Source organism: Mustela nigripes, chromosome 18 (assembly GCF_022355385.1).
Source record: "Mustela nigripes isolate SB6536 chromosome 18, MUSNIG.SB6536, whole genome shotgun sequence".
NCBI classification, from domain to species: domain Eukaryota; kingdom Metazoa; phylum Chordata; class Mammalia; order Carnivora; family Mustelidae; genus Mustela; species Mustela nigripes.
This window is the reverse complement of record NC_081574.1, coordinates 33,529,380-33,557,120: the sequence shown is the minus strand read 5'-3', so window position 1 is coordinate 33,557,120 and position 27,741 is coordinate 33,529,380. Positions and strand designations below refer to the sequence as shown.

At 49.8% G+C, this 27,741-nt stretch overlaps 3 protein-coding genes across 5 annotated transcripts in view; 2 read left to right on the top strand and 1 right to left on the bottom strand.

Annotated features, from left to right (window-relative positions):
* RAB11FIP1 (RAB11 family interacting protein 1) overlaps nt 1–10,437 on the top strand; it is a 31,947-nt gene extending 21,510 nt beyond the window's left edge. For both annotated transcript variants that reach the window (XM_059384490.1, XM_059384488.1), the window contains one exon: nt 7,284–10,437. In XM_059384490.1, the coding sequence (XP_059240473.1) occupies nt 7,284–7,502 (219 nt within the window). In that variant the 3' untranslated portion in view covers nt 7,503–10,437. The remainder of the gene's footprint in view (nt 1–7,283) is intronic.
* Nucleotides 10,438–18,176: 7,739 nt separating this feature from the next.
* On the top strand, nt 18,177–22,784 carry BRF2 (BRF2 RNA polymerase III transcription initiation factor subunit). Its single transcript, XM_059384398.1, has 4 exons — nt 18,177–18,582; nt 19,300–19,359; nt 19,820–20,141; nt 20,963–22,784. Exons 1-4 carry the CDS (start codon nt 18,429–18,431, stop codon nt 21,690–21,692), a joined length of 1,266 nt encoding a protein of 421 aa, XP_059240381.1. The 5' UTR covers nt 18,177–18,428; the 3' UTR covers nt 21,693–22,784.
* ADGRA2 (adhesion G protein-coupled receptor A2) overlaps nt 22,213–27,741 on the bottom strand; it is a 34,406-nt gene continuing 28,877 nt past the window's right edge. The window contains exons 15-19 of one of the 2 annotated variants that reach the window (XM_059384396.1): nt 26,919–27,046; nt 26,525–26,648; nt 25,922–26,067; nt 25,343–25,432; nt 22,213–25,117 (exon numbers count right to left, since the gene is read on the bottom strand). In XM_059384396.1, the coding sequence (XP_059240379.1) occupies nt 23,860–25,117; nt 25,343–25,432; nt 25,922–26,067; nt 26,525–26,648; nt 26,919–27,046 (1,746 nt within the window). In that variant the 3' untranslated portion in view covers nt 22,213–23,859. The remainder of the gene's footprint in view (nt 25,118–25,342; nt 25,433–25,921; nt 26,068–26,524; nt 26,649–26,918; nt 27,047–27,741) is intronic. The other variant, XM_059384397.1, reaches the window with a different exon arrangement.

The following is a 27,741-nucleotide window of genomic DNA, read 5'->3' as shown; positions in this document are numbered from 1 at the left end:
AATCAAGATCAAGACATTTGAAGTCTCTGTACTCCTCTTTTCTCATCTGTAGCCCACACTTGAGCTTCACCTGTTGTCCTGTGAGTTTTCCTGTTTCTCTTTCCGTTCCAGGATCCAATCCAGAATCTCTCACTGTTTTGTGGCCGTGTCTCCCTCAGCCCCTTGATCCTGGACCCGTTTCCCAGCCTTCTTGACATCTCTCAAGACCTTGACATTCTCAGACTTTAGATCAGTTGTTCTGTAGAAATTTTCCTCTGTTTGGATCTGTCTGCTCTCTCCTCCTGGTTTGGTTGAGGTCACGCATTCCTGGCAGGAATTAACCGTGCAAATCGCGCGTCCTTCTCAGTGCGTAGTAGAAGAGGCACATTATATCCTCTTGTCATGGTAGTGGGAGCGTTAACTCTGATGACTGACTTCAGGCGGTGCCCACGAAGTTCTGGAGTGTAAAGTTCCTGTTTCCCCCTTTACAATCAATACTGTTTCCCCCTTTACAATACAATACAGTTTGTGGGGAGTTAATGTCAGGCCATGTAAGCATTCTGTTCCTCACTGCCCTTTTGTTCCCAGTCTTTCGTATCCATCAGTGAATATGGCAGTGGCAAAATGGTGGTTTTCCAGCTCCATCGCCCTCATTGGAAACACTGTTCCAGTCTGTTTTTCATTTATTAGTAGATCATAAGCATTTTTTGCTTGTTGCTATGTAATTATTCTTTGACATGGTTATACTGATATTTACTTAACCATTTCCTTATTATGGGATATTTGGGTTATTTTCTGTTTTTCAATATGAGTAATGCTACAGTCAACAATTTCTTGCATAGAACTTTTCCTCTTCCTAAGCTAAATTTCCAGGAAGTGTATTTCTTTTTTTTTATGTTTTTTTTTTAAGATTTTTTATTTATTTATTTGACAGAGAGAGACATCACAAATAGGTAGAGAGACAGACAGAGAGAGAGATGAGGAGAAGCAGGCTCCCTCCTGAGCAGAGAGCCCCATGCAGGACTCGATCCCAGGCCCCTGGGATCATGACCTGAGCCGAAGGCAGAGGCTTAACCCACTGAGCCACCCAGGCGCCCCCCAGGAAGTGTATTTCTTGATTAGAGGATCTCTTCTCTTCAAAAGCTTGGGCTAACTTTTTTTTTTTTAAGATTTTATTTATTTATTTTGACAGAGAGAGAAATCACAAGCAGGCAGAGAGGCAGGCAGGGGGCAGAGGCCGGGGTGGGGGGGAGGAACAGGCTCCCTGCTGAGCAGACTCAATCCCAGGATGCTGGGATCATGACCCGAGCTGAAGGCAGCAGCTCAACCCACTGAGCCACCCAGGCACCCCAAGCTTGGGCTAACTTAAAAAAAAAAAAACAAAAAACAACTCCTGCCCACCAGCCAAACCAAACTAGCCCCTCAGATGATTTCTGCTTTGGAGCATCCCCATCCTGCCCTTTCTGGTTCTAAAATCAGGAGAATCTAGAACACTGCCTCCTGGCAAACCTCTGGTCTTTGACTCATTATCACTTGGGCTAGGGAGAATGATTTACAGAGGGACTGTTGGGCAAGGCTGTGTTGAGTTTCAAATATATGGAGAGGAATTTCCTGACTGACTACTGGGAACCACTGTCAGTGGAAGTAAACTTTATTTCTATTTTAGTCCAGGGCATCTAGACGCTTCATTCAATGAGACATTGAAGGTCTCACAGTGCACTATAAGACATCAAGTAGTCTTTGTGGTTTTAGAATAAAAATTTCTTGCTCACTTCTCTTTTACTCCTGTAGGTATTTTTATTTTAAGATCTTATTTATTTATTTATTTGAGAGAGAAAGAGAGAGAGAGTGGGAGAGAGAGCATGAGCAGGGTGGAGGGGGAGAAGCAGACTTCACGCTCAGCAGGGAGCCCAGTGAGGGACCAGATCCCAGGATCACGACCCAAGCTCAAGGCAGATGCTTAACCACCCAGGCACCTTCCCTGCAAGGGTTTTTAAAGTACTGGTTTGTTTGTTACCACCTGGGCTCCATTGCATCTCTGCCATCAGGAGCTGGGCGAAAGGTTTCCTGAAAGTTGGACCCGAGGTTCAGGGAAAGAGGCTGAGCAGTGACCACAGATGGTTACTACGAACAAGTTAGCATCTTCTAGCCGCTTTGCCTTCTCTTCCCTTGTACTGTGTGGTGCTGGGGCCAGTGGTAAGTGAGCATCATTTTCAGATGTGCTTGCTGTGTATGAATTAGCCCTTACCCGGAAATGTTCCATAACTTGCCCAGTTCAGCTTGGTGGGCCTCTGAGGGTGTGGGGAAGAGGCAGCACATACCTTCCTGGGGTTTAACGATATTTACCAGGAAACCAGGCAAAAGAACAGCATAAAAGGGACAGTAATGAAAGCTAGGGTCATGGAGCAGCCTCCCATCCCCTCTTCCTTGTACTGTGGAATGCAGCTGGGCTCCAAAGAGAAACAAACAGCCAGCTCTCGGGAAGTGAGCAAGACCCTTGGCTCCCATTTTATTTATTCTTCAAAGCTCATTTAATCAGGGGCTTATCTCCTGGCCCGGACAGAGGGAATAACTTGCCTTAAAACAAAGGCAACTGCTGGTTATTTTGCTCATGATTTGTAAGCTGGGCCACTGCCCCCTCTGGCTGCCTGCTACAAAGCACTTAGCCATGGACCATACCTAGTAATACTCTGAGCAAAGAGGGAGAGTTTCTTAGAGACTCTTACAAGCCCCCCATATAACGGTGCTTTGTACTAAGCCATAAATAATATTTACAAAAGTAACTGCTCTTTGGAATGTGGCAGAGTGCGAGAGAGGTTAGGGAAAGAAACTGCATGGCCAAAGTTATGAAAAGCTAGCTGAATCATTACCATAATGGGTTTTGGGTTTTGTTTGGGTCGTTTTTTTTTTTTTTTTTAATTTGTTTGTTTGTTTGGTTGGTTTTTGGTTGCTGTTTCATGGCCTCCATTGCTTTTAGATTATTTGAAACTTAAGGGAGTGTATTATTTACCCAGGTGGCTTTAATACTTCCATTTAAAAATAATACAGCCAACTGGGTCCAGAAATCATCTGTCCTGTTAATACGGAAACAGTGAGAGATGGATTTGAATATACGTCATTATTATTGCAACTACGGTGGGAACATCCAATATGAAAATCCTGGAAGGAAATATGTGACAATGGGCACTGTTTTTTCTTGAATTAATGGTTATTTTCCTTGTACCTCTTCCTCGCTATGGCTGTTGTTCACTTTCTGTAACGCTGGATTGTTTTATAATTTTTGAATCATCACATGTGTAGGATCGCCTAATGATTTCAAAGCCTCACATACTTTCCTCTTTGGATTATGAAATCCAAATTGAATAGCTATTTCATAGTTTGCAAGGTATGAAGTGTACATCCCTTTTCAACCCCACGCATCTATCCTAAGGAACTATTTTAGAGATGTGATTCATGCTCATGCATCTTAATAAAAATGTTATATGTAATTGTGAAAACTGAAAAAACCTAAATATCTAACAAAGGAGATGGGTAAAATATAATGAAATTTCAAGCATCCATTAAAAATATTTCTGCTAAAAAAACAAACAAACAAAAACCAACCAAAAAAAAAATAGGTGGTGCCTGGGTGGCTCAGCCATTAAGTGTCTGCCTTTCGGCTCAGGTCATGATCCCAGGTTCCTGGGATTGAGCCCTGCATCAGACTCCCTGCTCGACAGGAAGCCTGCTTCTCCCTCTCCCACTCTCCCTGCTTGTGTTCCCTCTTTCTGTGAAATAAGTAAATAGTTTAAAAAGAAGGATTTTTGTTAAAATTTAGTGATGGGAAAATGCTCAGAAAATAATAATTTTAAAATGCTTGAAAACCATATTCTGCATGATGCTTGAAGTTGTAAAATATACCACAAAGAAACCAAGGAAGAAATAAGAGACCCGGGGCACCTGGGTGGCTCAGTGGGTTAAAACCTCTGCTTTCAGCTCAGGTCATGATCTCAGGGTCCTGGAATCAAGCCCCACATCAGGCTCTCTGCTCAGCAAGGAGCCTGTTCCCCCCCCCCCCCCCGCCCCACCTGCCTCTTTGCCTACTTGTGTTCTCTGTCAAATAAATAAATAAAATCTTAAAAAAGAAAGAAAGAAAGAGAGAGAGAGAGAGAAAGAAGAGACCCAAATATTATGTGTTGGAGCTCTAGGTAATAATTTTTTCCCTCTTCTGTATTTGAGATTTTCCATTATGAGGAAATATTCCCCTTATAGTGAAAACAATTCTGTTATTTTGGGGGAAAATTAATTTTTTTAAAGATTTTACTTATTTGCTTGAGAGAGAGGAAGAGAGCACAGAGGGAGAGGGAGAAGCAGACTCTCTACTGAGCAGAGAGCCCGACATGGGCCTCAGTCCCAGGACCCCAGGATCATGACCTGAGCCAAAGGCAGATGCCTCACCAACTGAGCCACCCAGGCGCCGCAGGGGAAAATTAATTTTAACTCGTCTTCAAAGTCTAGTTGTGGTATCACTGCCCAATTTGCAGTCTGTCCCAGTCCCCTGCGTAGCCCAGCTCTCTGGACTCCTGACTCCCACGCCCCTAAGCCCTTGTGTATGAAGCGCTGTAAGGACTTGGTCTCCACTCTTGAGGAGCCCCTGCTGCTCCTGCCTCCAGCCGACAGCTTCTTCTTCTCTTGATCTCACAAACTGCCTTGCCCCATACCCCATACCTTATGTGCACCACAATTTTCAGTAAATAAAATCCTTGTATGATAGAGATACAATCTAAAAACGCTCGAGGACATTATTCTTGGGCTATTGTTCCCGAAGAGTACTTTTTCCTTGATAGGATCCATCAACAGACATGCACCTCCTTTTTAAAAAATTGGGATCTGGGCACCTGGGTGGCTCAGTGGGTTAAGCCGCTGCCTTTGGCTCGGGTCATGGTCTCGGGGTCCTGGGATCGAGTGCCGCATCTGGCTCTCTGCTCAGCGGGGAGCCTGCTTTCTCTCTCTCTCTGCCTGCCTCTCTGCCTACTTGTGATCTCTGCCTGTCAAATAAATAAAATCTTTAAAAAAAAATTGGGGTCAAATAAACTTCACATAAAACTTTTATCATCTGAAGCATTTCAGAATTTTAAAAAGTGTTTTTCAATTCAAGCATAGTCAACATATAGTGTTATACAAGTTTCAGGTGTACAATTTAGTGATTCAACAATTTTATATACATTACTCTGCTCATCATAAGTGTGTTCTTTGCCCCTTCACCTATTTCATCCATCCCCCACCCACCTCCCCTGTGGTAACCATGCGTGTGTTTCCTACAGTTAAGAGTCTGTTTCTTGGTTTGTCTCTTTTTTCTTTGTTTATTTGGTTTGTTTCTTAAATTCCACATATGAGTAAAAGCATATGGTACTTGTCTTTCTCTGACTGACTTATTTAGCTCAGCATCATCCTACTCTCTGGCTCCATCCACATCGTTGCAAACAGCGAGATGTCTTTTTTTTAATGGCTGAGTAGTATTCCTGTGTGTGTGTGTGTGTGTGTGTGTGTGTGTACCACTTCTTTATCCATTCATCAGTCAAGGGACACCTGGGCTGCTTCCATAGTTTGGCTCTTGTAAATAATACTACAACAAACACAGGGGGTGCACGTATCTTTTTGAATTAGTTTCTTTGTATTCTTTGGGTAAATACCTAGTGGCAAGATTACTGGATCAGTTCTGTTTTTTTAAAGAGTTTTTTATTTTTATTTTTTTATTTGAAAGAGAGAGAGTGAGAGAGCATGAGCAGGGTGAGGGGCTGAGGGCAGGGAGCCCAATGTGGGACTGGATCCCAGGACCCTGATCATGACCTGAGCTGAAGGCAGATGCTTAACTGACTAAGTCACCCAGGCCACCCTCAATTCTGTTTTTTAATTTTTTAAGGAACCTCCATACTGCTTTCCACAGTGGCTGCACCAGCTCGCCTTCGCAGCAACAGTGCACGAGGAACCGTAAGCATTTTTAAGTGTACGGTTCAGTAATGTTAAGTGCATTCACCCTGTACAACCCGTCCCCAGCGTCCTTTTCCAGACGCTCAACTTTCTGGTTGATGATGGTTTTAGAATTACTAATGGGATGATTGAGGTCCAGAGGAATGTGTACCTTCAACAAGTTAAGAAACTAAAACAACAAAAAGATTAAGGGAGAAGTGGTTTCTCAAAAAAGTAGTCCAACCTCTCGCCTCTGTGCAGTCTGTGGTAGGTGCACACATGCTGTGTGCGTGGAGACGTCGGTGTGTGCTTCTAAGCCGGGGCTGTGAGCACTGTGCTTCCCTTCCAAGCCAGGATAAGAGCGATGGGGTTTCTCTCTGATTTCTGGCTAGGGTGTAGGCAGCCGATGCGCCACTATACTAAGCAGGGCCTTCTATCATGTTGTCAAAAGAATGAGTGATGATTCCGCTCTCGACTTAGCTTCTCCAGCTGGAGGCTTGGTACAACATGGTACTTTTCCATTTAATCCTTATCTTGTGTTTCCTCACGGTTTGGGCCTGGTCACTTTGCAGCTGGACTCCAGTCACCCCGGATTATAAATGCTGATGGAGTCATTCCTTAGGGCTCCTGCTGTTGGCAAGAGCGGGGCTGCTGAGCCCTAGCTGTGGCCACTGAGTGCCCAGAGGGTGCGCCCTGATGTCTGAGTGTGCTGACTGCGCGATGCGCCGTCGTGGCCCTTAGCTCTGATTCTGCGTATGTCTTGAGGATGATGTGACTCCAGGTGGGGGTGTCTGAGTGGCCAGTGCCTCAGCGTTCCTGTGGTCCCCCTCTGAGTGTCGAGGGGGAAGCAGCAGGCGGTGGGGATGAGTGGCTGCCTGGGGAGGGGTTGGGTGAATGTCGTCTCCTGCACCTTCTGTCGCTAGGGTTTTTTCATGGACCAGCTTAGCTTGGGGCTCTCAGCTCGTGTTCATAATTCGCTTTGCCCGCTCCTAGTGTTCAGAGACCTCCAGTTGTTACATTTCCTGAAACCTCAAATCCAGAGTCTAACCCAGGGGTTTGTAGCCTAGGAGCCAAGTGTGGTTTGTACATTTTTATAAAGTCATAAAACAAATAACAAATGAAACAACAGAAGAATGGTTGACACAGGCCGTATGTGGCTGGCAAAGCCTCAAATATTTACTCTCTGGTCCTTTACAGAAAACTTTGTCAGTAACCCGGTTTTCCACCTGATCTGAAAACACATTTCCAGGAGACTCCAATCGCTAATAACATGTTCCTTTTTTAGATTTCTTTTCGATATTTGCCTCCTTTGCTGACTTTACCACTTTTTCTCCCCATTCTCTCTGCTTCTGAAGAAATACAACCCCTCGGACCCTGCCTTTGCATACGCACAGCTGACCCATGATGAGCTGATCCAGTTGGTCCTCAAGCAGAAGGAGACGATAAGCAAGAAGGAGTTTCAGGTCCGAGAGCTGGAAGACTACATTGACAACCTGCTTGTCAGGGTCATGGAGGAAACCCCCAACATCCTCCGCGTCCCGGCTCAGGTCGGCAAAAAGGCAGGAAAGATGTGACTCGTCAGCCTAGGAGACCCAGACTGTTCTGTGAGTTCGTTTCCACCCGCTCCTGAGGTCAAGGACTCTGTAGGCCTGATAACCAGCACACAGGCTCGAAGTCACCAGCCGCCTCCCTTGCCTGTTATCTGGCAAGAGTCAGTTCCAGCAACTGAAGCCAGGTTAATTATTACAATGAATCTTCTACTGTACATTCCCAGGGTTTTATTTTTAAATGCCACTGTGCCTTTAACTATATTGTAAATATTTTATGCTCTGACCGGAAATGTGGTCATAAGATCTGCTCCTAGCCCAGAGCTTCGGGTGGCGTTGGATGATTCGTGTATCTAATACTGGGATTTTCTCTCTTCGATATTGACATTTAAAAATACATACCCCGCTGCCACCGCGCCCCGTCAGTGGAGTGCGGGGTGAAATGAGAAGGACCAGGCACGTGCTTGCTTGGCTTTTGAGAGTAGCTCAGGGTGGCGTTAGGCTGGAGGTGCTCAGTTTTGATGCCGTGTAAACCTCCCCAAGTCCTCCTTGGACTTGGTCTTACTGATTTGACCGAAGCGGGGGAGGTGAACAAAAGCCTTGTGAGTGTGCCTTGCTAGATTTTGGAACAAGCTGCCTTTTCTAAATGCCACAACTCTTCAGCCTTACGGTGTGCTCCTGATCGGTGCATAGGGCCCGCCTGTGGAGATGGGAGAGGCAGAGCAGGGAGATTGTCACTTCATGCTCGTTTAACGGGGTTGGTCGAAGCGTCACCGTAGCCGGGCTCCTGCTGGCTGGAGTGGCCTCGTCAGTGCCTTGAGAAGAAATCAGGTGGCCAAAGCACTGACTAACTTGATTCTACCAGGTAGGGAATGATCTCAGTAGGACTCCTGTGGCCTGTTGCCCCAGTGCCTTTGCTTGGCTCTCTGATCTCCTCACAATACTTCCTGGCGATCCCCTACCCCACCCCCAACCCTTGATATAAAGTTTTGAAGAACAAGAAGGTAACACTTAGTTTTGGTTGGCTATATTTTTAAAGCTAGAAGAACACACCTATTTTTTTGAAGCTAGGACACTTCTGAAATGATACCCCCAGTCGGACTCATCAGGTCATTTCATTGTTCAGAAACTAATACTAGAATTAGAATGTTTCTGTGTTGCTCGTTTTTTTCCCTCCTGGTTGTGACAGAATCTTACCTAACCTTGACCTGTCTCTGGGGCGGAAGATCACAGGCCAGTGCAGAGGGCAGGGTTTGAGGCAACAACAGTTATTAGCTCGGGGCTCTCTTCTCTGTCTGTTCTTGTTCTATGGAGGGCAAGAGGCAAGACGGTTGGCAGCAGAGCCCTTTTCAGGATCTTCTGTTAACGGCAACGTTAGTTACATCAGAGAACTTCACTTTGAAGGGTGATACTGTAACTTGATGAATCAGCTTTTGATTATCTATAGCTGCTTTATTTAATGCTCTTACAGTAGTGGAGAAGCTGTAAACTTCCCAGATGACTTGTATTTTTGTAGTGCTATGAGAGTTATTTACGTGCCTGGAAAGAGAACCGTATATGCGCCTCCACTCTGAAAACATATGTGTATATATTCGTTCTGCAATAGGTTGTTTTTGTTTTGTTTTGTTTTACTTAGAAATGTATTTTGACTGTGATAACCCAAGGGCACTGGGGACAGGGGTGCTCCGAAGGATTTCTCCTTAGAGGAACTGGTGTGGATACCTGCACTGTTCACGAAAGGAACTTGGTCTGGACACACTATCTGCTGCTAGGACCTCGGGTGTGTAACTCAGTCAGTATTTGAGAGGGACGTCTGGGTAGAGGAGTGAATTCCTGTGTTCTGAAATGCCACTTGGGGACTCTGGAGAATGAAGGATAATTTACTTCAAGGGTGTCTGGCTTCTACCACTGCTGGGGGAAAAGAAATCCAATTCATAGCAGTCCTGTACCTCTCAAAATAGCTAACCTGGAGGGCATGAGGTAATGACTGTCCGTGAGGGCTCTATTCTGGGGGAGGGTTTATGTCTCCCTGACCCGTTAACAGGGGTTGGTGAATCGGAGCGTCAGAGGGCGCGCACCCACGTACATGAGGAGCGTTGGGGCTTGGCTCCAGCTGCTGTAAATGCCAGCCTGATGGAAGCATGCTGGGAGGAGGCTGTGTTCTGGAGAAGTGGAAGCAGCTCTTTTCCTGGCCTCACCTAGCGGTCTCCGGAAAGAGCGGTCGGTTCTTTAGGGAAGCATCAGATTAAATACCGAACATCTTGCAGTGAACTTGAGCTGGAGGTCAGCCTCCTGAAAACATTGTCAAACATTGTCAATCCTTTGCCTATTTCCTATCATCTCACTCCTTGGGCTCTGACAGGTTTCCTGCCCTCCATTTTATTCCTGTGTGTCAGCACATCAGAATGGAGGAACAAGAAAGCCTGCCCTTGACCATGAGGAAGAGCCGTTGACCCTGAGTGGAAGGTGTGTGCAAATGAATAGGTTGTGTGTGTGTCTGTGTGTCTGTGTGGTTTCCAGCTTTACTAACAGTGGGATCTCAAAAGGGCAGAGCGGGGGAGGACCCATGACAGCCACACACCGAATTGAAGGCCAGAGACAATTTAATGTTCAATTGGGCAGGATCTTACCTCCCTGAGTCTCTTTTCCCAATCGATCGTCTTCGTTTCTCTTTGAGAGCTACGAATTAATGATCTCTCAAGGCTGACAGATTAATTGCCTTCAGTAGGGAACTTGGCCTCCTGGTAGTCATACCAACCTCAACTCTGGTTTCTCAGTATCTGTTATATGAGCTACTAACTTGACCTCTTCCACCCTCCAACTGAAAGATCGCCCAGCGTTTTTGGATTATAAAATGATTTCCTGCCTTTTGAGTTTGGGAGTTTTTAACTTCTTTGGTTTTGTTTTTAAGAAGTAACCTAAAATTTCTACAACACTAAATAAAATGGTACTACCTTTCAAAGATGTGTGCCTGTGCCTTCATGGGGACGCAAGAAAAATGTCTTCTGTCTCCTGGAAAACCTCTCTTGGGGAGTGACCAGCATTTCTTACCCCGTGAGCATCCCTCAGCTGGATTCCTGTGGCTTCCACCTTGCCTGGTCCCCAGAGGTCCCCATGTTCTTTCTCCTGCAGCGGATGGGACATCTCTGAGCCCTTCCCTATGACACTCGCCTCATCTTGGCCTGCAGGGACCATGGCATTTACCAGAAGAACATCAGTTGAATTCTCTGTCCTCACTGTGAAGAGGTGCCACCTTTGCTTGGCACTGGGCACTTTTGGCTGAGCATATGAACAAGGTCTCTTCCTTGATCTCTCTACCCTCCACCCCCACCCCCACCCCCCACCCCTGATTTCCTAGAAAGTAAAAGTTTCATTTTGGGGACATGACTGAAATTCAGATTGGCTTCAGACTGCCCCAGATCTGGGAGCCAAATCCCTGGTTCAGTCAACTTAGTTTATTCATTTTGGAGCAGAGGGTATTAGAGAAGCACAGAGAATCTTCTCCTGAGCTCAGCTCTCTGGGAACTCTGAGTCTTTCCTGATGAGGTGAGAGGTCTGTCTGCCTCCCAGCCATAGTCCATGCTCCAAGGTCCCCAGTATCTTGAAAGAGAGGAGATGCTTTTTCTTGCCCAGGGATTAAAGTCACACTGTAGAGAGATAGAGACAGGCAGTGCTTGTGAAGCCCCTCGGATGGGATGGGGGAGCTCCGGCGAGGCCTCCCTGGTTACCCCAGGTCAAAGGTAGAGCCACCATGTAAAGTGGTGGGAGAGCAGCTTCTCTTAAAACACAGCCCTCCAGATTCAGTTTAAGAAAAAGGAAAAAAAAAAAAAAAAAGCCCTGTAGAAGGAATCTTGAGGAAGGAAAGTTTCATTATGCAAATGACCCTGACTTTTCCCTCAGAGATCACCCACCCTTGTCTGGTCCCCGCTGGTGCCCCCAGACCCAGCCCTCAGGGGCAGCCCAAGGAGGAACACGACACCTTCTTTCTTTGAAGTCCCCTTTGGCCAGCTGCTAATAACAAAAAGTTAGAAAACAAAACAAAACAGGAAAATAAAGAGAATGGGGGCGCCTGGGTGGCTCAGTGGGTTAAGCCGCTGCCTTCGGCTCAGGTCATGATCTCAGGGTCCTGGGATCGAGTCCCGCATCGGGCTCTCTGCTCAGCAGGGAGCCTGCTTCCTCCTCTCTCTCTCTCTCTGCCTGCCTCTCCATCTACTTGTGATTTTTCTCTCTCAAAAAAAAAAAAATTTTAAAAAAAAAAAAAAAAAGAAAAGAAAGAGAATGATTATAGGGTATATGAACAGCATAGAGAGTGAACTTTCCCAAGTCTAGGATCCTGAGCTGCAGGAAGTCAAGCCACCGGACCCTGGGAGCTTGGAGGGTGTCTGCCAGGCGGATTCGGGTTCTTGTCTTGGCTTCTCAGTTGATGTCAAGGGTCACCTCCTGTCCCCCTCCACTCCCTTGTCCACCCACTTGGTCTGTAGATTTTTCAAAGCAATGTCATACATGCTTATTCTCAGAATAAAAAACCCTAAGTTCCCTGCTGCTACAGAGAGGTAACTAAACATTGTCATCTTGATGTTTTTGCCAGGCACTTTTCCCCCCTCATGCAAAGAGATACTTAATTTTTTTTAAAGAAATTTAATTTGGGGGCGCCTGGGTGGCTCAGCGGGTTAAAGCCTCTGCTCTCGGCTCAGGTCATGATCCCAGGGTCCTGGGATCGAGCCCCACATCAGGCTCTCTGCTCCGCAGGGAGCCTGCTTCCTCCTTTCTCTCTCTGCCTCTGCCGACTTGTGATCTCTGTCAAATAAATAAATGGAATCTTTAAATTAAAAAAAAAAAATTTAATTTGGATTTTTGAAAATAGAGGTGTAGTTGACCTATATTATTATATTGGTCTCAGGTGCACAGCATAGTGATTTGACATTTACATGTCTTAGCCAAGTGATCACCACGGGTCGGTCTGGCTGCCACCTGTCCCCATATTCACTGGACTCCTTCCCCCTCCCCCGAGTCTTATGTATTTAGATACATTTCAAATGAAGATGGGAACAGGCGGTACTCAGGACGGATTGCTCTGAACATTTCTGCATGCTTTTGGATACTGTTCTGCAACAAGGACAGAGAGTGATTCTGGGGGAGAACGTTCTCCAGGCAGCTACCCCTCCCCCCCAACCCCCACAATCCAGGTTACTTCTGGCCACCACCACCCCTGCCCCCCCTACTTCCCAGGGAAAACAACTACTAAGAGGGTGTGGTTAGGACTCTTCAGCTGTGGCCCAAACAGCAGCAGTGCAGCCCCCCTTAGCCCCAGAGCCCGGTCTGTAAGCAGATGGACCCTGTTCCCTCAGCTTCTCTTCAGGGGTCATGTTGGGGACTCTGCAATCTTGCCCTCCTGGGAAGGCAGGAACTTTCACTCCGCATTTAAAATTGGGCTCCTTGAGCTCTGTGGAGCCAGCAAACTCCAAAGCCTCAGACACTCCTGGGGGAGAGTGTCCTCAGCCGCTCACTGTTTGACTATTTTACACAGAAAACTGTCTCAGCGTCCTGGAAATAGGCCCTGGTGCCACTGATAAGCGCCCCCCCCCACCCCCGCCAGAGGTGAGAGAAAGCCACTCCTGTCTTTGCACAGCCCTGACTGCAAAAGGAAGTCTCATTTACTGCATTATTACCATTCCCTGAGCACTGCCATGTCCTATTTCTAATTCTTGTCAAGGCAGACAGTATCTCCATTATGCAGATGAGGAAACTGAGTCCTAGGCGTCAGAATTTTAGCTCCCCTCAGGTCACACAGTAAATACTTCAGAACAGATTTGAACTCTTCATCTGTCTGACCTGGAGTTGGAGAACAGAGGTCAGGAAGTATGGCCTGCCTCCTGGCTTTGTATGGCCCTCGAGGCAAGAATGATTTTTTTTTTTCAAACATCAAATGAATGAGTCTTGGGATCTAATGTATGGAATGATGACCATCTGTCAACACCACCACACTGAATACTGGAAATTTTACATTTTTTTAAAGAAGATTTTATTTATTTTTTTGACAGAGGCAGCAAGAAAGGGAACACAAGCAGAGGGAGAGGGAGAAGCAGGCTTCCTGCTGAGCAGGGAGCTGAGGACCCCAAGATCATGACCTGAGCCAAAGGCAGACGCTTAACAACTGAGCCACCCAGGCACCCCTGGAATTTTTACTTTTTTTTTTTTTTTTAAAATTTTTTTTTTTTATTTGACAGAGATTACAAGTAGGCAGAGAGGCAGGCAGAGAGAGAGGGGAGGAAGCAGGCTCCCTGCTGAGCAAAGAGCCCAATGCGGGGCTCAATCCCAGGACCCTGGGATCATGACCTGAGCCGAAGGCAGAGGCTTTAACCCACTGAGCCACCCAGGTGCCCCGAATTTTTACATTTTTCACAAAAAAATCAAAATAATATGATAGGTAAAAATGACCTGAAATTCCAATGTCAGTGCTCACAAAGTTTTACTGGAATACAGCCGTACTCATTCATTTACATCATGGCCTATGGCTGTTCCCACATTATAAAAGCAGACTTAAGTACTTGTAACAGAGACCTTATCATCTGCCAAACCTAAATATTCGCTGTGGGGCCCTTTATAGGAAGAGTTTGCTCACCCTTAGTCCAGGATCACTTTGGGAGTCAAGGAGATAATGTTCTGATTCTCTTGGAATCCTAGAGTTTGGAGTAGGCAGTTGTGACTCAATTTCCCCTCAAGACAAGGCCAGCTAAGCCACAGCCTCCCTGAGAAGGGAAGTTCCAGGGAAGGACGCTGACTGGCATTCATGCTCTCAGTCTGGGCAGCGAGTGGGGGCCAGTGATCACCTTCTTAGAGTTCTCAGATGCCTTTGTTCCTAGGAGCTCAAGAAATTGAACACATGAATCCTCAGCCCGGGAAAGGCGAAGGGGGTAGTGGGGATGCAATAAACAGTGCAAATGGAGGAAGCGTATAGGAGCAAGGGAAGTTAGCGGGTGCCGGGACTCAGGTCTCTGTGTCATGGCAGTCTCACCATGAGTGGTGGAGAAGGAGGAGTATGCACCAAAGAGCTTATGTGATGGGGAGGAGATCCGGTCAGAAGGACTGCACCGCCTGAGCTGGGCCGGGCTTCGTGTGACGAAGAGAGAGTGCCCTTGTGCTCAGAGAGAAACTGGTTTAGAGTGACAGACAATGTTTCAGTCAACTGAGCTGGGAGGAGCCCAGAGGTGAGGCCAGATTAAAGACCAGAGGTGGCCCAACTCTCTCCAGTTACCTATTTTAAATTAGAATCATCTTACCTCTGAGAAATTTAGTCTATTTGTTGCTCCTGACGACAGGCCCACTGGGGACAGATATCCCCAGGAGTTGACTAGCTCTTTGCTGAGTGCCAGCCCTCCCTGTAGGAGGGGCTCCCTGGCCACAGCATTCCCACAAAGACTCTCAAGCAAAGGGAGAGCCAGACGGACAAACAAGTAGCTAGAATACACACATCTGACTGAAGGAGGACTGGTGAGAGCTTCCTTCTGTCCTGCACTGTCAGTGCCTTCCTTGTCCCTCAGAAAACCTTTCTTCCTCTACTTCTCTAGAAAGAACTGTGGCCTTACGGTCGGTATTTCACATCTGGACCATGGCTGGGGCAGCTTTTCCAACAGTCTCCCCTCCCCAGGAGCCTTCTACTCAAATCTCCCATATTCTGGGCACGCAGCATTCCAAAAGCCTGCGTGCCAGCCACCAAGTGGGCACTGAAGATAAAGACAAGAAACATGATTCCAGCTCCACAAGCTGTGGGGTGTAGCATGGGGCAGAGGGGTTTGAGGAGCATTTGGTAAACAGATCATCACTCACTGAACAATGAAAACTCTTAGAAGAGTCTAGCGGCAGGAAGAGCACCAAGGATGTGTCCCCAGACGCAAAAGTCTTTTTTTTTTTTTTTTTAATTTAAGTACAATCTACCCCCACCCCCAACATGGGGCCCCAACTCAAAACCCCAAATCAAGAGTCACATATTCTAGGACTGAGCCTGCCAGGTTCGACTGAGCCAGTCAGTTTCCCCTCGATCCAAGTCTTAATAGAGTGCGCCATCTTCTGGCCTGAGTCCTGCCTACCATCCAGGCTGTTTGCATCCGACAGCCAGGCTTGCTTAGGATATCACATACCTGTGACTGGAAAAGAGAATCACTCCTCTCCACCCCTTAGAGGTGCTGGTTGGAGGATCATAAAACCGCTCTTCCACTTTAAAATGAGTAATGTTGGAGAAAGCAGAATTCTAAGGCTTCTATCAAGGGTAGAGGATTCTAGTTAAATCCCACTTTTTTTTTTTTTTTTTTTTAAACGCAGTTAGGGTCAAGATCGGCACGAAAATGAGGATGAGAGTCTGATGTTGTTCTGTATGATAATGTGAAGAAGCACTCTGAATGCAATTATGTTGCTTTTGGAGATGTATTTCTCCACCCTAACCAGGATGTCAATGGTGTTGTCAAAAACTAACCGATGTCTTTGATGGGTGTGTATGCAAGTGTGTCTCAGTGTTTATTTGCTGGACACCAGAAGTAAATCCTTATCACATCCCTCACTCTAGTGGGCGAGTCTAGAAGAAAGGAGACTTGGAATGCCAGTGCCTACCCAAAGCTATTGTGCTGATCTCCCTTGTGGTGCGGGGCTAGAGTGAGGAATTCAGATGTAAGGGTACAGACTGTTGGGGCTTACTGTGGCCCTTGGTTTTGGGGAGGGGATGAATGCTCCAGCATGATCAAGTCCTGTGTAGTAGGTGGGATTTCTCCAGAAAGGAGAAGAGGTTTTATGTCCTAACAATTCTCTTGGGGATGAGGTGGCATCTTTAGGTCTGGATATCAAGGAAAAACTGGAAAAGAAGGGGCTGACAGGCTTTGAAGGTACTTTGGTTTATTTGTTTGTTTTTGCTTGTTTTCTCTTTTAATGCTTTCCTCTTGAGCTGTAAGGAGAGTCTTAAAATTTTTCCCATTTTACAAAAATATTTTTCATTTCTATTATGATCACCTTAAGTTCCTCAACCCTTCAGCAAGGTGCATTAACAGTCTCGTGATACTGGTGTGGAAAATGAGAAAATGGAAATTTCGCTGCTGTGACCTGTGTTCACAGGTCAACTAACAGCATCCTGCCGGCCCACTGAAGTCGGAGGTGTAGGAAATTCTGTTGAGCAGTAGCAAAGCAGGGGAGGTTTGTGGAATAGCTATGAGCAGAGGGGAGGAACTGTGAGCCAGGGGCTTGTGTTGAATGGACATTCCTTGTAAGGCACAGCACCTCCTTCCCAATTTATACCAAAGATAAGTGACATCTGAAGCAGAGAAAGTTGATGCTTCGATTATAGATAAAGTGCAATCTTTGTGTCAGAAACGCCCTTGCTCCCCACCACAGTAGGAATGAGAGTCTGATGCTGTTCTGTATCATATGATATGACTGTGGTCCAGGGAACTCAGTCCCGCTAGGCATACAGGGAATCCTGTGTACCTGACTACTGATTATAGCTCTTTCAAAAGAACCTACAGCTTTGTCTGATCAGATCCCTTTCTTTTTGAGGCTCAAATCCTCTGAGGACCCTCTGGGTACATCGTCATTGTGCCCCAGTCTCTTCAGACTAATAAGCTCCATTTTTTATTTTGGAAAAACTTTCAGCTCTGGAATGCACAGTTTATTAGTCTTCAAAGGAAGGCAGCCGTAACCTGTATCTTATTCCTCAAAGGAGTATCCCAGTTTGTTAAGGTCTGACAAAACATCCTTATTCCTCAATTCATTCTGCACAGAGCCGGCCAAATATTTTCTGTGCCGATCTTACCTTTCCATCCTCAACCCCCAGTATAAGTTGAAATTAAGCCCACAACAGTTCCTAAAATCTGGTAATGCCAGGAGCCTACCTGAAATTCCTAGCTGTCAGCCTGAGAAACAAATTCTCCACACACACTTTAGGCACTTGCTGTGCTGACTCCCGTCTGCTTCCTTGGAGTCATAAGGGACAAGCCTCTGGTGGTACCTGTCATTTAACTCAATGTTCTTGTTTTTCAGACATAGCTGATTCTAAAACTTTCAAGCATTAAATCCTTGTTCTTTTTGAGTGCAATTAGGATTAATTAGAAATACTCTGTTTTGGTGACTTCTAATTTATAAATATAACAGAATTTTAAATGTGTAAGCTTGGTTTCTGTGATAGCATCACTGCAGGCACAATTTTGCTCAGCATTCTTTGACCTATACTTGTACCAAGTTAGGAACTTTGGAGCCAGAATTTTGGAGTACCTTAAAGCTCAGGTTTTAAAAGCGTATAAATCTGCCCGAAGCCTCCAGTTTGCCCAAAGCCTCACCACCCCCATATTCCTTCGCTCCCAACTCCCTTAGCTAGTCTCTGATAGCATTTGTGTTTGCCACTCTGTATTTTTCAATTCAACTCCCTCATTCTACAGTAGAGAGAAACAGATTGAAGGAGAGGAAAGAACTTGGCTGGGAAAGCCGCTCTGCAGAGTGGAGCGCAATTTCCTGTCCTCTCACAGCAGTATTCTTCCTTTTAGGCAAACTTTGTACTATGGCCAAAATCAACATTTGTTGCCAAAAAGAAACGGAGAATTCTATGGCTTCCCTAGCGTTTCAGAAAGGAGAGTTGTATGGAAACGGGAACATTTTCCTGTGTAGTGTGTCCACGTAGGCAGAAGTTTCACTCAAATTCAACCTGCAAACTGACCGCAGGTACTGGGGAACGCGAAGACGGAGTGCACAGGAGGAACCTCTGTTCCTGGCTCGCGTTTCTACCCGAGCCCGCAGAGAAACGGACCGGAGTGAGGCGCCGCCGGCGGACAGAACTACCTACGTGCACCGCGGTTGCTCTGACCGGAAGAGAAGGGTGCAGCGCCTAGAAAGCTCCGGTACTGGCTCTCGCTTCTCCGCTGTTGCTGCTGTGGACGTAGGAGTGGATACCCGAAAGCTCCCGCGGCTCCGGGGTGTGAGATGCCGGGCGGAGGCCGCTGCCCGGATTGCGGGTCCACGGAGCTCGTGGAAGACGCGCACTATTCGCAGAGCCAGCTGGTGTGTTCAGACTGTGGCTGCGTGGTCACCGAGGGGGTCCTTACTACCACCTTCAGCGACGAAGGCAACCTCCGAGGTATCTGTGCCGGCCTTTCCAGGGCCGCGGGTATGACCTGGGGTGGTGAGAGACGGACGGCGGAGTGCTCTGATTCCTCCCGCGCCCTCGTCCCGTGTTCGCTGAACTACGGGAGAAAGTAACCGAGGAAGCTGCCGGAGGTCGGGGACTGCCCTTCTCTGCTTTTCCCGCCCCTCGTACGGTATCTGGCATCTGCCTATCTGGGGAGAGAGAGAGAAGGTATAATAAACGTTGACCAAATGAATCAGAGAAACAGAGTTCCACTCAGTTTACCTAGTCTGGGTGTGATGGAAGGATTGTGGGTCAGTTCTTTACAGATACGGACAAATTATTACCTTCAAGTAGTCTTTAGCACTAATTGGCAAAAATATCGGTTTTTTTTTTTTTTTTTTTCCTTTGCGTTCTGAGTTCCTGGCCACTGCGGCCCTCAAAATCAGCAGTCAGGAAAATTACCTGGATTGGAGATGCAGGAGGGAGGGCAAAAAACTTGGACCACTCGGAGCCACTGTAGTGCGTTCTCAACCTTCTCAGTCTCTGTATTTGATACTGCTGTGGACATAAAAACCGGATAGACTTTGAGCCTGCAAACATGGGTACCTTCTGTGTGACAGGGAGCAGAGCCTAAGGAGATGAACTCTCCCCGGTTTTGTGTGGTGGGAGGCCAGGGATCTGGTGAATAAAGGCTAAACAAGCTGTTTGTTGTCCATTATCTTACAGAAGTAACCTATTCCCGAAGCACAGGGGAAAATGAACAAGTTACTCGCAGCCAACAACGAGGTGAGAATCGACCTTTTGTGATACGGTGACCTTAAAATTCTCCTGATGGTCCAGCCTACCCTCTTGCTTTTCCTGTGTTGGGCATTACTGTGTAAGGTGGAGTAGAAGAGATTGGTAATTAGAGATAAAGCATGGAGGTGGTTCTAAGAGGGTATACAGTTCTGATTCAGTACACAGTTTGGGTTTGTCAGGGTTGTGTTAGAGGTCAAGCCACGCATTCCAGATCATACTTTGGCCTGGCTCTGAATCATGCCAGCCCCTGAAGAATGGTGGGTTGAAATGTGACTTTTTCCATGAATTTCTTTGTGTCTTTAGAATGACCTCACCAAGTGTCACCCTGGTCATTGTAGAAAGGTACATTATTTGTGGGTCTGGTGTTGGAGACCAGTTTAGCAAAAATTGCTAGGAGCTGCACAGTAGCACCTTCAACCTCTTTGAGTCCTGCTGTTGGCTTTCTTAGGTCTCCGCCGCGTGAGAGACCTCTGCCGAGTCCTGCAGTTGCCATCGACATTTGAGGACACGGCGGTTGCCTACTACCAGCAGGCCTACCGGCACCCTGGCATCCGCGCCGCCAGGCTGCAAAAGAAGGAGGTGCTGGTTGGGTGCTGTGTCTTGATCACCTGCCGGCAGCATAACTGGCCCCTCACCATGGGAACCATCTGCGCCCTGTTGTATGCAGATCTGGATGTGTTTTCTGGCACCTACATGCAGATAGTGAAGCTCCTGGGGCTGGATGTGCCGTCTCTGTGCTTGGCAGACCTGGTGAAGACTTACTGTAGCAGGTACCTACCCGCTGGGAGACCCTGGGATCCAATGGCTCCTTAGATCTGAATCCTTTGACCTGTGGCTGTCTCTTTTTCACCAAAGCCCCTCTAAAGGGATTCGAGAAGAAAACCTATTCTCCCCCCCCCCCCCGTGCCACGTACTAATAAGGTTAAGCCCATTTTACAGTTCTAAACTGCTGTCATTTCCAAATCCCTTTGCCCGTACTGCAGCCTAATGCTGTAGGCAAAGTAGGTGTCAGCCTCGGCCCGGGGCTGCTGAACTTTGCGCCTCTTGTGTTGTGCATGACCTGCCTGACTGTATGCCAGAGCCCTGCCTTGGCAGGATCATCTGTGAAGGCAGGGGAAAGGAAGTTAGTGATGGGGCAGGAGGCAGAAGCTGAGGCTTTGTTTCCTAAGTAGCTGTGTTCTTTTCTTCTTTTTCCGAAAAATAGGGGAGAAAGCAAAGGCTCTCAGTGACCAGTGGTGTTGGGTTTGCTGGGTTACTTCCTAGCTGGGTGACTCTGGGCCCGTTTTTTCTAACCATAAGTGCACATAAGGGGGTACGGAGGAGATGAAAGAACAATTGGAAAGCAGAATATGGCTGACAGGGATGCTAACACCGTGAGCCTCATGTGGGTTCTCCTGCCCTTCACTGTACAAGCAGGATGCTCCACCTGTCTTCTCTTTGCACCTGTAGAAAGTCGCTGCCCAGCGAGCTTGAGTAGTCCAAGAGGAGAGAATAGCTTGTCCATCACGAGGGGACTGCTTTTCCTCCCTTTGGCAGAGCAGCCCCCTCCCCTATAGGCATGGAGAGCAGACTCTTATTTTGGTTCTTTCAGCTTCAAACTGTTCCAAGCTTCCCCATCCGTGCCAGCCAAATACGTGGAAGACAAAGAGAAGATGCTCTCTCGAACACTGCAGTTGGTGGAGCTGGCAGATGAGACCTGGCTGGTGACCGGGAGGCATCCCTTGCCTGTCATCACTGCGGCTACCTTCCTGGCTTGGCAGTCGTTGCAGCCTTCAGAGCGTCTGAGGTGTTCCCTCGCCCGGTTTTGTAAATTGGCGAACGTGGACCTGCCCTGTCCTGCTTCCTCCCGCCTGCAGGAGCTGCTGGCTGTGCTGCTGCGGATGGCCGAGCAGCTGGCCTGGCTGCAGGTGCTGAGGCTCGACAAGCGGTCTGTGGTGAAGCACATCGGCGACCTCCTGCAGCACCGCCACACGTTGGTCCGCAAGGCCTTTCGAGACGGACCGGCAGAGCTGGAAGGCGGGGGGAAGGAGCTGCAGGGACAGGATCTGGGGCCAGGGCGGGGAAAAGCAGAGGCGGCGAGTAGTTCCTCAGATCGGCCCGAGGGCAAGCGGCCAGCCAGTCCTGCCCTTCTCCTCCCACCTTGCATGTTGAAGCCCCCGAAGCGGATCTGTCCCCCACCCCCTATCTCCACGGTCACCGGCGATGAGGACATTTCTGATAGTGAAATAGAGCAGTATTTGCGTACCCCTCAGGAAATGAGGGACTTTCAAAAAGCTCAAGCTGCCAGACAGGCTGCCACAGGGGTCCCTAACCCTCCCTGATGTGCATCCGAGGGAACGCTCCCACCACTGTGGCAGCAGCTTGACCACGGGCCTGTGCGACCCGGGGGAGTGAGTGTACACAAATCCTGAGGTGGTTGGTTTTTTCTTTTTTCTCTTGTTTAAAGGAACTAAGGGACTCTGCAGTTAATTGGAACCTGGGTCCTGCAGTAGAAGTTGGGAGCGATGCAGGAACAACTGGGTTGGAGAGAATCCGTCCCTGAGAGGGATGGTCCCAAAGGGGAAGGCACACACATTCATACTATGAGGGATGGCTCTCTTCCTGGATGGTTGCAGGATGTCAGGCCGCCTCCTGATCTGGATCGGCTGCACTGCTGCTGCAGGCCTGATGGGCCCTCCCCACTGGTGTGGCAGGGTTGGCATTTGAAATGGCATCAGCCCTCAGAGGACTGGAACTGGGCAACTCTGGGCCCTGTGTCCATCTACAGGCACGGGGGGGGGGGGTTCTTGTGTAGGGGTAATAAAATCCTGTACCTCATAACAAAAAGGACCATGGGTGGACTAAAGTTACATAGCTCAAAGGGCTTTGCAAAATTTTAATATATTAAAACAAGTGGCATCTGCTAGAAAACATTCTATTGTATAAAACCCGAGCTTTTAAAAACAGGATTTCTTTGGCACTTTTCATCCCCTCCCTCCCTTTCCCTCAGCGTATTGCAAAAAGCTCTCCAGTGCTAAGGCATTGGCATGGTATGTAAACAGCAGCCAGCGTATGTGGAAGAATAATACGAAGCTTTTTTTTTTTTTTGCCTTTTTTTTTTTTTTTTTTTTGGTCTAATATTGTCTGTGCAGCAAGCATAAATAACAGGATTCATCCCCAAGGTGTGTGACTTTTCTCCCCTCCCTTTTGTCTTTTGCCTTGGTGATTAGACTGTGAGGATGTGGACACCAAGAGGGGACCTGTTCAGGTCTGGTTTTCCTGTTCCTCTTCACCAGGCTCAGCTTTCCCTCCATATTTCATTGGGTCCTGTAGTAAGGCTGGTGATTGCTTTTTAGGTTGGGGGAAATATGGATGCTGGTGTTGAAAAAAGTAGTGAAGGCACAGGCCCCACGTGAGCTTCAGAGATCCTACCTGCTGCCCTAGGGGATTCAGCTTGGGCTTCTGTGAGGCAGGAAGGCAGTTCAATGTTTGGGAGGTTTCTCCCTAATAAGGAGCTAGAGATCAGATTTTTGGAATGGTTCTTGCATATGGCCTCATGGAGGCAGGGAAATGCTCTTCCACAGTCCCTCAGTGTTGGCAGGGGGAGACTGAGGCTATGGGGCTTGCCATTGAGCAGTGAAGTGCTCCTTTAGCACCACCTGGGGCCTTGTGGTGCCTCTTCAGAGCACTGTTTACAGGACCAGGTTTAGGCCAGGACTGCATGGGGCTCGAAATCTAAACACTGCTCTCCAGTTGCCTCCGATCTCTCCTGGGTGTCTGGCAGAGTCAGCAGCTCAGGAACAGGGCCTCAGCTTTGTCCTAAAGCACCACCTCTTAAGCCCTGCCCTGTGCTTTGTATACCACTCCTGTGTCCCCGACTGTGTACCCTTTCCCTAGAACACCATCTCCAGGGTTGCCTTTCGCACTGTTCCACCTTCTCTTGCATAGTTTATCGTAAAAGTAGCACCTATGCGCCTGGCCGCCTGGCTTATCTGCTAGACTGGCCCCCTCCTTGCCCTGGAAGCTGGATTGGGGAGAGGCCCTAGGATCTAGGCACAGATGGCTGACTGTAGAGGGCAGTGAGGAGAGAACATGGTTCTCGAGCTCCCGTCTATGTTTTCCTGATAGGGACAGCCACCAGCGAGGCAGGGTGGATGAGATGTGGGGAGTACCAAAGGAGCCCACCTGGGAGCTGTGCCTGTGCCCACCTCCCAGGCGGACAGGACCTTCCCCCACTACCCTGGACGGCACAGTCCACTGCCCAAACTAGCCTGGGCTGGGAAGGTGTGTATCCTGCTGGCGGTCCTGGGATTGTCGCTAGCCCAGAGGGACGGCCCTCTTGGCAGTGGCAGGCCTTTGGCCTGTCCTTTTCCCCAGCTTCCGGGACTAAAGCCAGTGTGGCCGGAGGAAGCCCTGGGCACCTCTCCCTCAAATCTGCTGACGTACCGCTGGACGTCTTTGAGGGTCCCCGAGAAGCCGGCGTGTTCTGCAGCATCGCCCACCCCTGCCCTAGACGGTGGTCTCGCTCTTCCAGAGACCCGTCTTCATGCAGGCGCTGACCGCCGTGTCCGCCCCGCCGAGGTCGTCGTACTTGGCCCCCTTGGGTGCGCCGTTGAGGCTGGCGGCGTTGAGCGGGTATGAGCGCCGCTTGCCCTCCCGCTCCGCGCTGGCCCCACCGCCCTTGAGGTTGTCGCGACTGGAGCTGCGGCGCTGGCCCGACCGGCCGGCCTCGGGAAGCGGTGCTGCGCTCGTGTCGCTGCCCTCCGACGGCGTGAGCATGGGCTCGCCCTCGAGCTGAAGGCCCGGGCTGTTGCGGCTGCTGCCCTGGTAGCTGTCAGACGGGCTGTTGTGCAAGCTGCCGCTCTCACTGGACAGCAGCTCAGGCGCCCCGGCCGCCGCTCCCCCGCGCAGCACCTTGAGCCGGTTCTTGGCGCCGGCCTCCCCCGCGCGGTGCCCCTTGGCCCGACTCTTGTGCACTCGGCGCCCATGGTGCAAGTTGTTGGGGTGGCGGGGAGCGAGGCTGCCCCGGGAGCCCATGGGCTCCGGCTCCCCTTCCCCGCGGGCCACCACCCCCACCTCGCACACCTGACTCTGGGCTAGCTGCAGGTTGGTGAGCTTGCAGGGGCCCAGGGACGGTGCATGGCCGCTGCTGCCACTCGGGGAGGACTTGAGGGAGGCGGGGACCTCTCCGAATACCGGGGAACCGTCCTCTGGGGCGGCGGGCACAGCCCGGGGTGAGGCGCGGGAGGCTGAGGCCTGGGGGCAGCAGGCTCGCCAGGAGGCCCTAACATCCCGGCGCCGGGCACAATGGTGGGTGAAGACAAAGAGTCCCAGGGCGGAGGCCGCCGCCCCATACAAGCAGCTGCACACCACCCTGGGCAGCCAGCGCTGGGACACAGCCAGAGCCCCACAGGCCCACATGGCCAGATACAGGAAATGAGTGGTCACCAGCGCCCCCAGTTGGACGCCCGGAGAATAGAGGCCATCACCATCCTCTGGGGGCCCGGGTGTCACCACCCCAGCACTCCCAGTTGCCAGAAGGGAACCTGAGTCATTCAGGAGGGGGCCGCTGCTCCTAAGCCTGGTGGAACCCCTCAGTTCCTCCCCTGTCTCCAGGGACACCCTGCTGGTGCCCCCCTTTGGGCTCTGTGCCAGAGGACCCCTTAAGCGCAGTCCCGCACACAGGAAATAGATCCAGGTGATCAGCAGAATCAAAGCCACCGGGATGTAGAAGGCTCCTAGGCTTGGACGCCACACCAGCCAGCAGCTGAAGAGAGACACAGGCAGTGGGTAAGGAGGGGCATGTCTGAGGTGGCTGGGTGGCTGGGGAGATAGGATGTGGTGAGTGGCAAGGCAGAGACTGGCTTAGGCAACATGCATGGGTTTGGGTTGGGTCACTGGCTGGGTGGGCCTGCAGGTGCCCCGGCCGTGGAGTAGAGGGCATCTGGTGTTGGGACAGATGGGTTTGGGGCAGGCAAACCATGGCGCTCACTAGGGGCTGTGGTCCCGGTAGTTGTGGATGTTGACCGCAGCTGTGATGCCACAAATAATGAGTGGGATGCCTCCGGCGATCAGATAGAACCTGGACAGGAATGGGGTTTGGGGGTCAGAGATGGTGGGGAACCAAGGGAGTTGGAACCAGATGCTCAGAAACCTTGACTTCGGGTCTCTGTCCCATCCTCTTTCCCCTTTAAATTCTCTCAGAATTTGTTGCGGGCTCTGTAGGTTCCCAGGGGACTTGACCATGACTGTTGCAAGGGACAGAGGCCAGAATTGCTCTCTCACCCGAAACAGTACAGAAGTCAGGGTGCCACTGTGGTTTGCAGGATCCCAGGGCCCAGGGCCCTAGCCTTGTTGTCATCCCTGAAAAGCTCTAAGGACACACCCACTCCCGTGGCCCTGGGCAACCTGGCACCACCCAAGGCTTTGCCTCTTTTCTCTTTGGAGAGTGCTCACCCAGGACCTTGGACCCGCCCTGCCTCCAGCCTGGGAAAACAGATGGTGCTGTCCTTCCCCTGGCCTGGCCTCGGAGCCCTTCACCCTTGCAAAGCTGACCACTGGAGGCAAGTACCGGAGCATGGGGCGGGGTGCGGGTGGAGCCAAGTCCCCTTCTTGTGGAGGGGGCGCTCTCCAGGTGAGCTCCTTGTGGAGGACACGGGCCTTCACGCCCATCCAGAGCAGTGTGGACAATGAAGAGTAGTGCAGAGTGATGCCCACCTGCAGGGTCAAGCCACAGATGCTGGGGGACCAGGCTGCTACTGCTGAAGCCACCCCAGAGCCCCAGTCCCCAGGATTATTCTCCCACTCCTCCCACAGTCCCACCCCCAGCTCCACCCGGACCCTCCAAAGGTTCTGCCCCTGCTGTCACCCTCCTTCCACCCCATGCTCCTCTTCCACTGGGGAGACTTTTCACAACCCTGCTGCTGGTGTCTGCCTTGTTCCTGACCTCTCCTCCACTGCAGATCCCCGCCCTCCACTTTGAAGACCCATCTCCTAGTTTCTCTGCTTCTTACCACCCCTATACCCATGGCTCCCACCCCCAGCAAGGCTGAACACAACAGTGGAGCTGGGGCCTATCAGCACGAGACATCATTTTTCCCCGTGCACCTCCCAACTCTGTGCCATCACTCATCTTGGAGCGCTCCCCACCCCCACCCTAGCCCCTTCTGCTTACTGCCTGGCAGACCATGTGGTAGTTGGTGAGTGTGATGCCTCCTGCAAAGACGGCGGAGGTCATGGCCATGTGGAAGCACAGGTTCAGCAGCATGTGCCAGCCCTTCCGGGACACGTGGATGGAGCTGCCCCAGAAACAGTCTTTTTAATTAATGGGCCACCCACCCAAGGTCGGGCCCATGCGGTCTCAAGGCCATTGGGAGAGCAAAGGGGGAAAGCAGATATCTGTGTGCAAAGCACGTTTGTGAATGTGATCAAGGCCCGAGGGCAGGGAGGGCTTAACCCTTTGAAAGAGCCTGCAAACATCACGGAGACCCACTTGGGGAAGGGACACTGGCCAGTACTCAGACCCGCAGCCTCCCCTCCGCATCTTCCCTTCCTTCAGGAGCTCCCACCTGTGGTTGAGGATGTAGGTGATGATGGTGGAAAAGAGGCAGAGCAGAAGCAGGGCCGTGCAGGGGTACACGACGGGATGCAGCCCTGCCCCAGAGCCCCCCACTGCCCTGGGGAAGGCAGTCAGCTCCTGGAAAAAGAGCAGGAAAGAGGAAGTATTAGGAAGCAAGGGGTAGGGGCCACCTCATGGAGTCCTGGCCAGTCCCCCAGACCATTTTTCTTCAAGCTCAGTCAGCTTTGGCCCCTCTTCCAACCAGGTGGGTAAACACTAAGTGCTGAGGCCGCACTCTTGGAAAGTCAGTGCCAGGTAGTGTTCGTCCTCTACCGCCAGCCAGTTCCACCCTCGTCTCTTGCCCCTCTGGGGACTTCTCTCAGCCTAAAAACCAGAGATGATGAAAGAGGGGGAGGTTTCTGTCTATAATCCAGGTGCATGCCTGCTCAGGATCTGGGAGAGTGGGGTGCGAAATGTGGTGAGGGAGAGGGACCTGGAGAGGAGTGAGCGAGGAGGGTGACCAGAAAGGAGAAATGTTCCCAGATTTCCGCCCCCCCCCCCCTTTAACAGTCTGGGTCTCAGAGAGCACAGACGTGAAGACCAGGCTGGGGAGTTCCAGATCCATCTCTCGGGATGAATGGAGGCAGGACCTGTCTCCTGAAAGATGAAAAGGTGTGGGGGAAGACCAGAGGGGCATTTCCCCATGAATTCCACAGTCATGAGGCCCGATGAGGTTGTTCTGCTTTCTGTAGTTCTCTGGGGGCCCCAGTGATCAGAATACCCCAACCCTCACCCCTACCCCATCCTCCCCCTCCAATTCCCCAGTCTCCGTC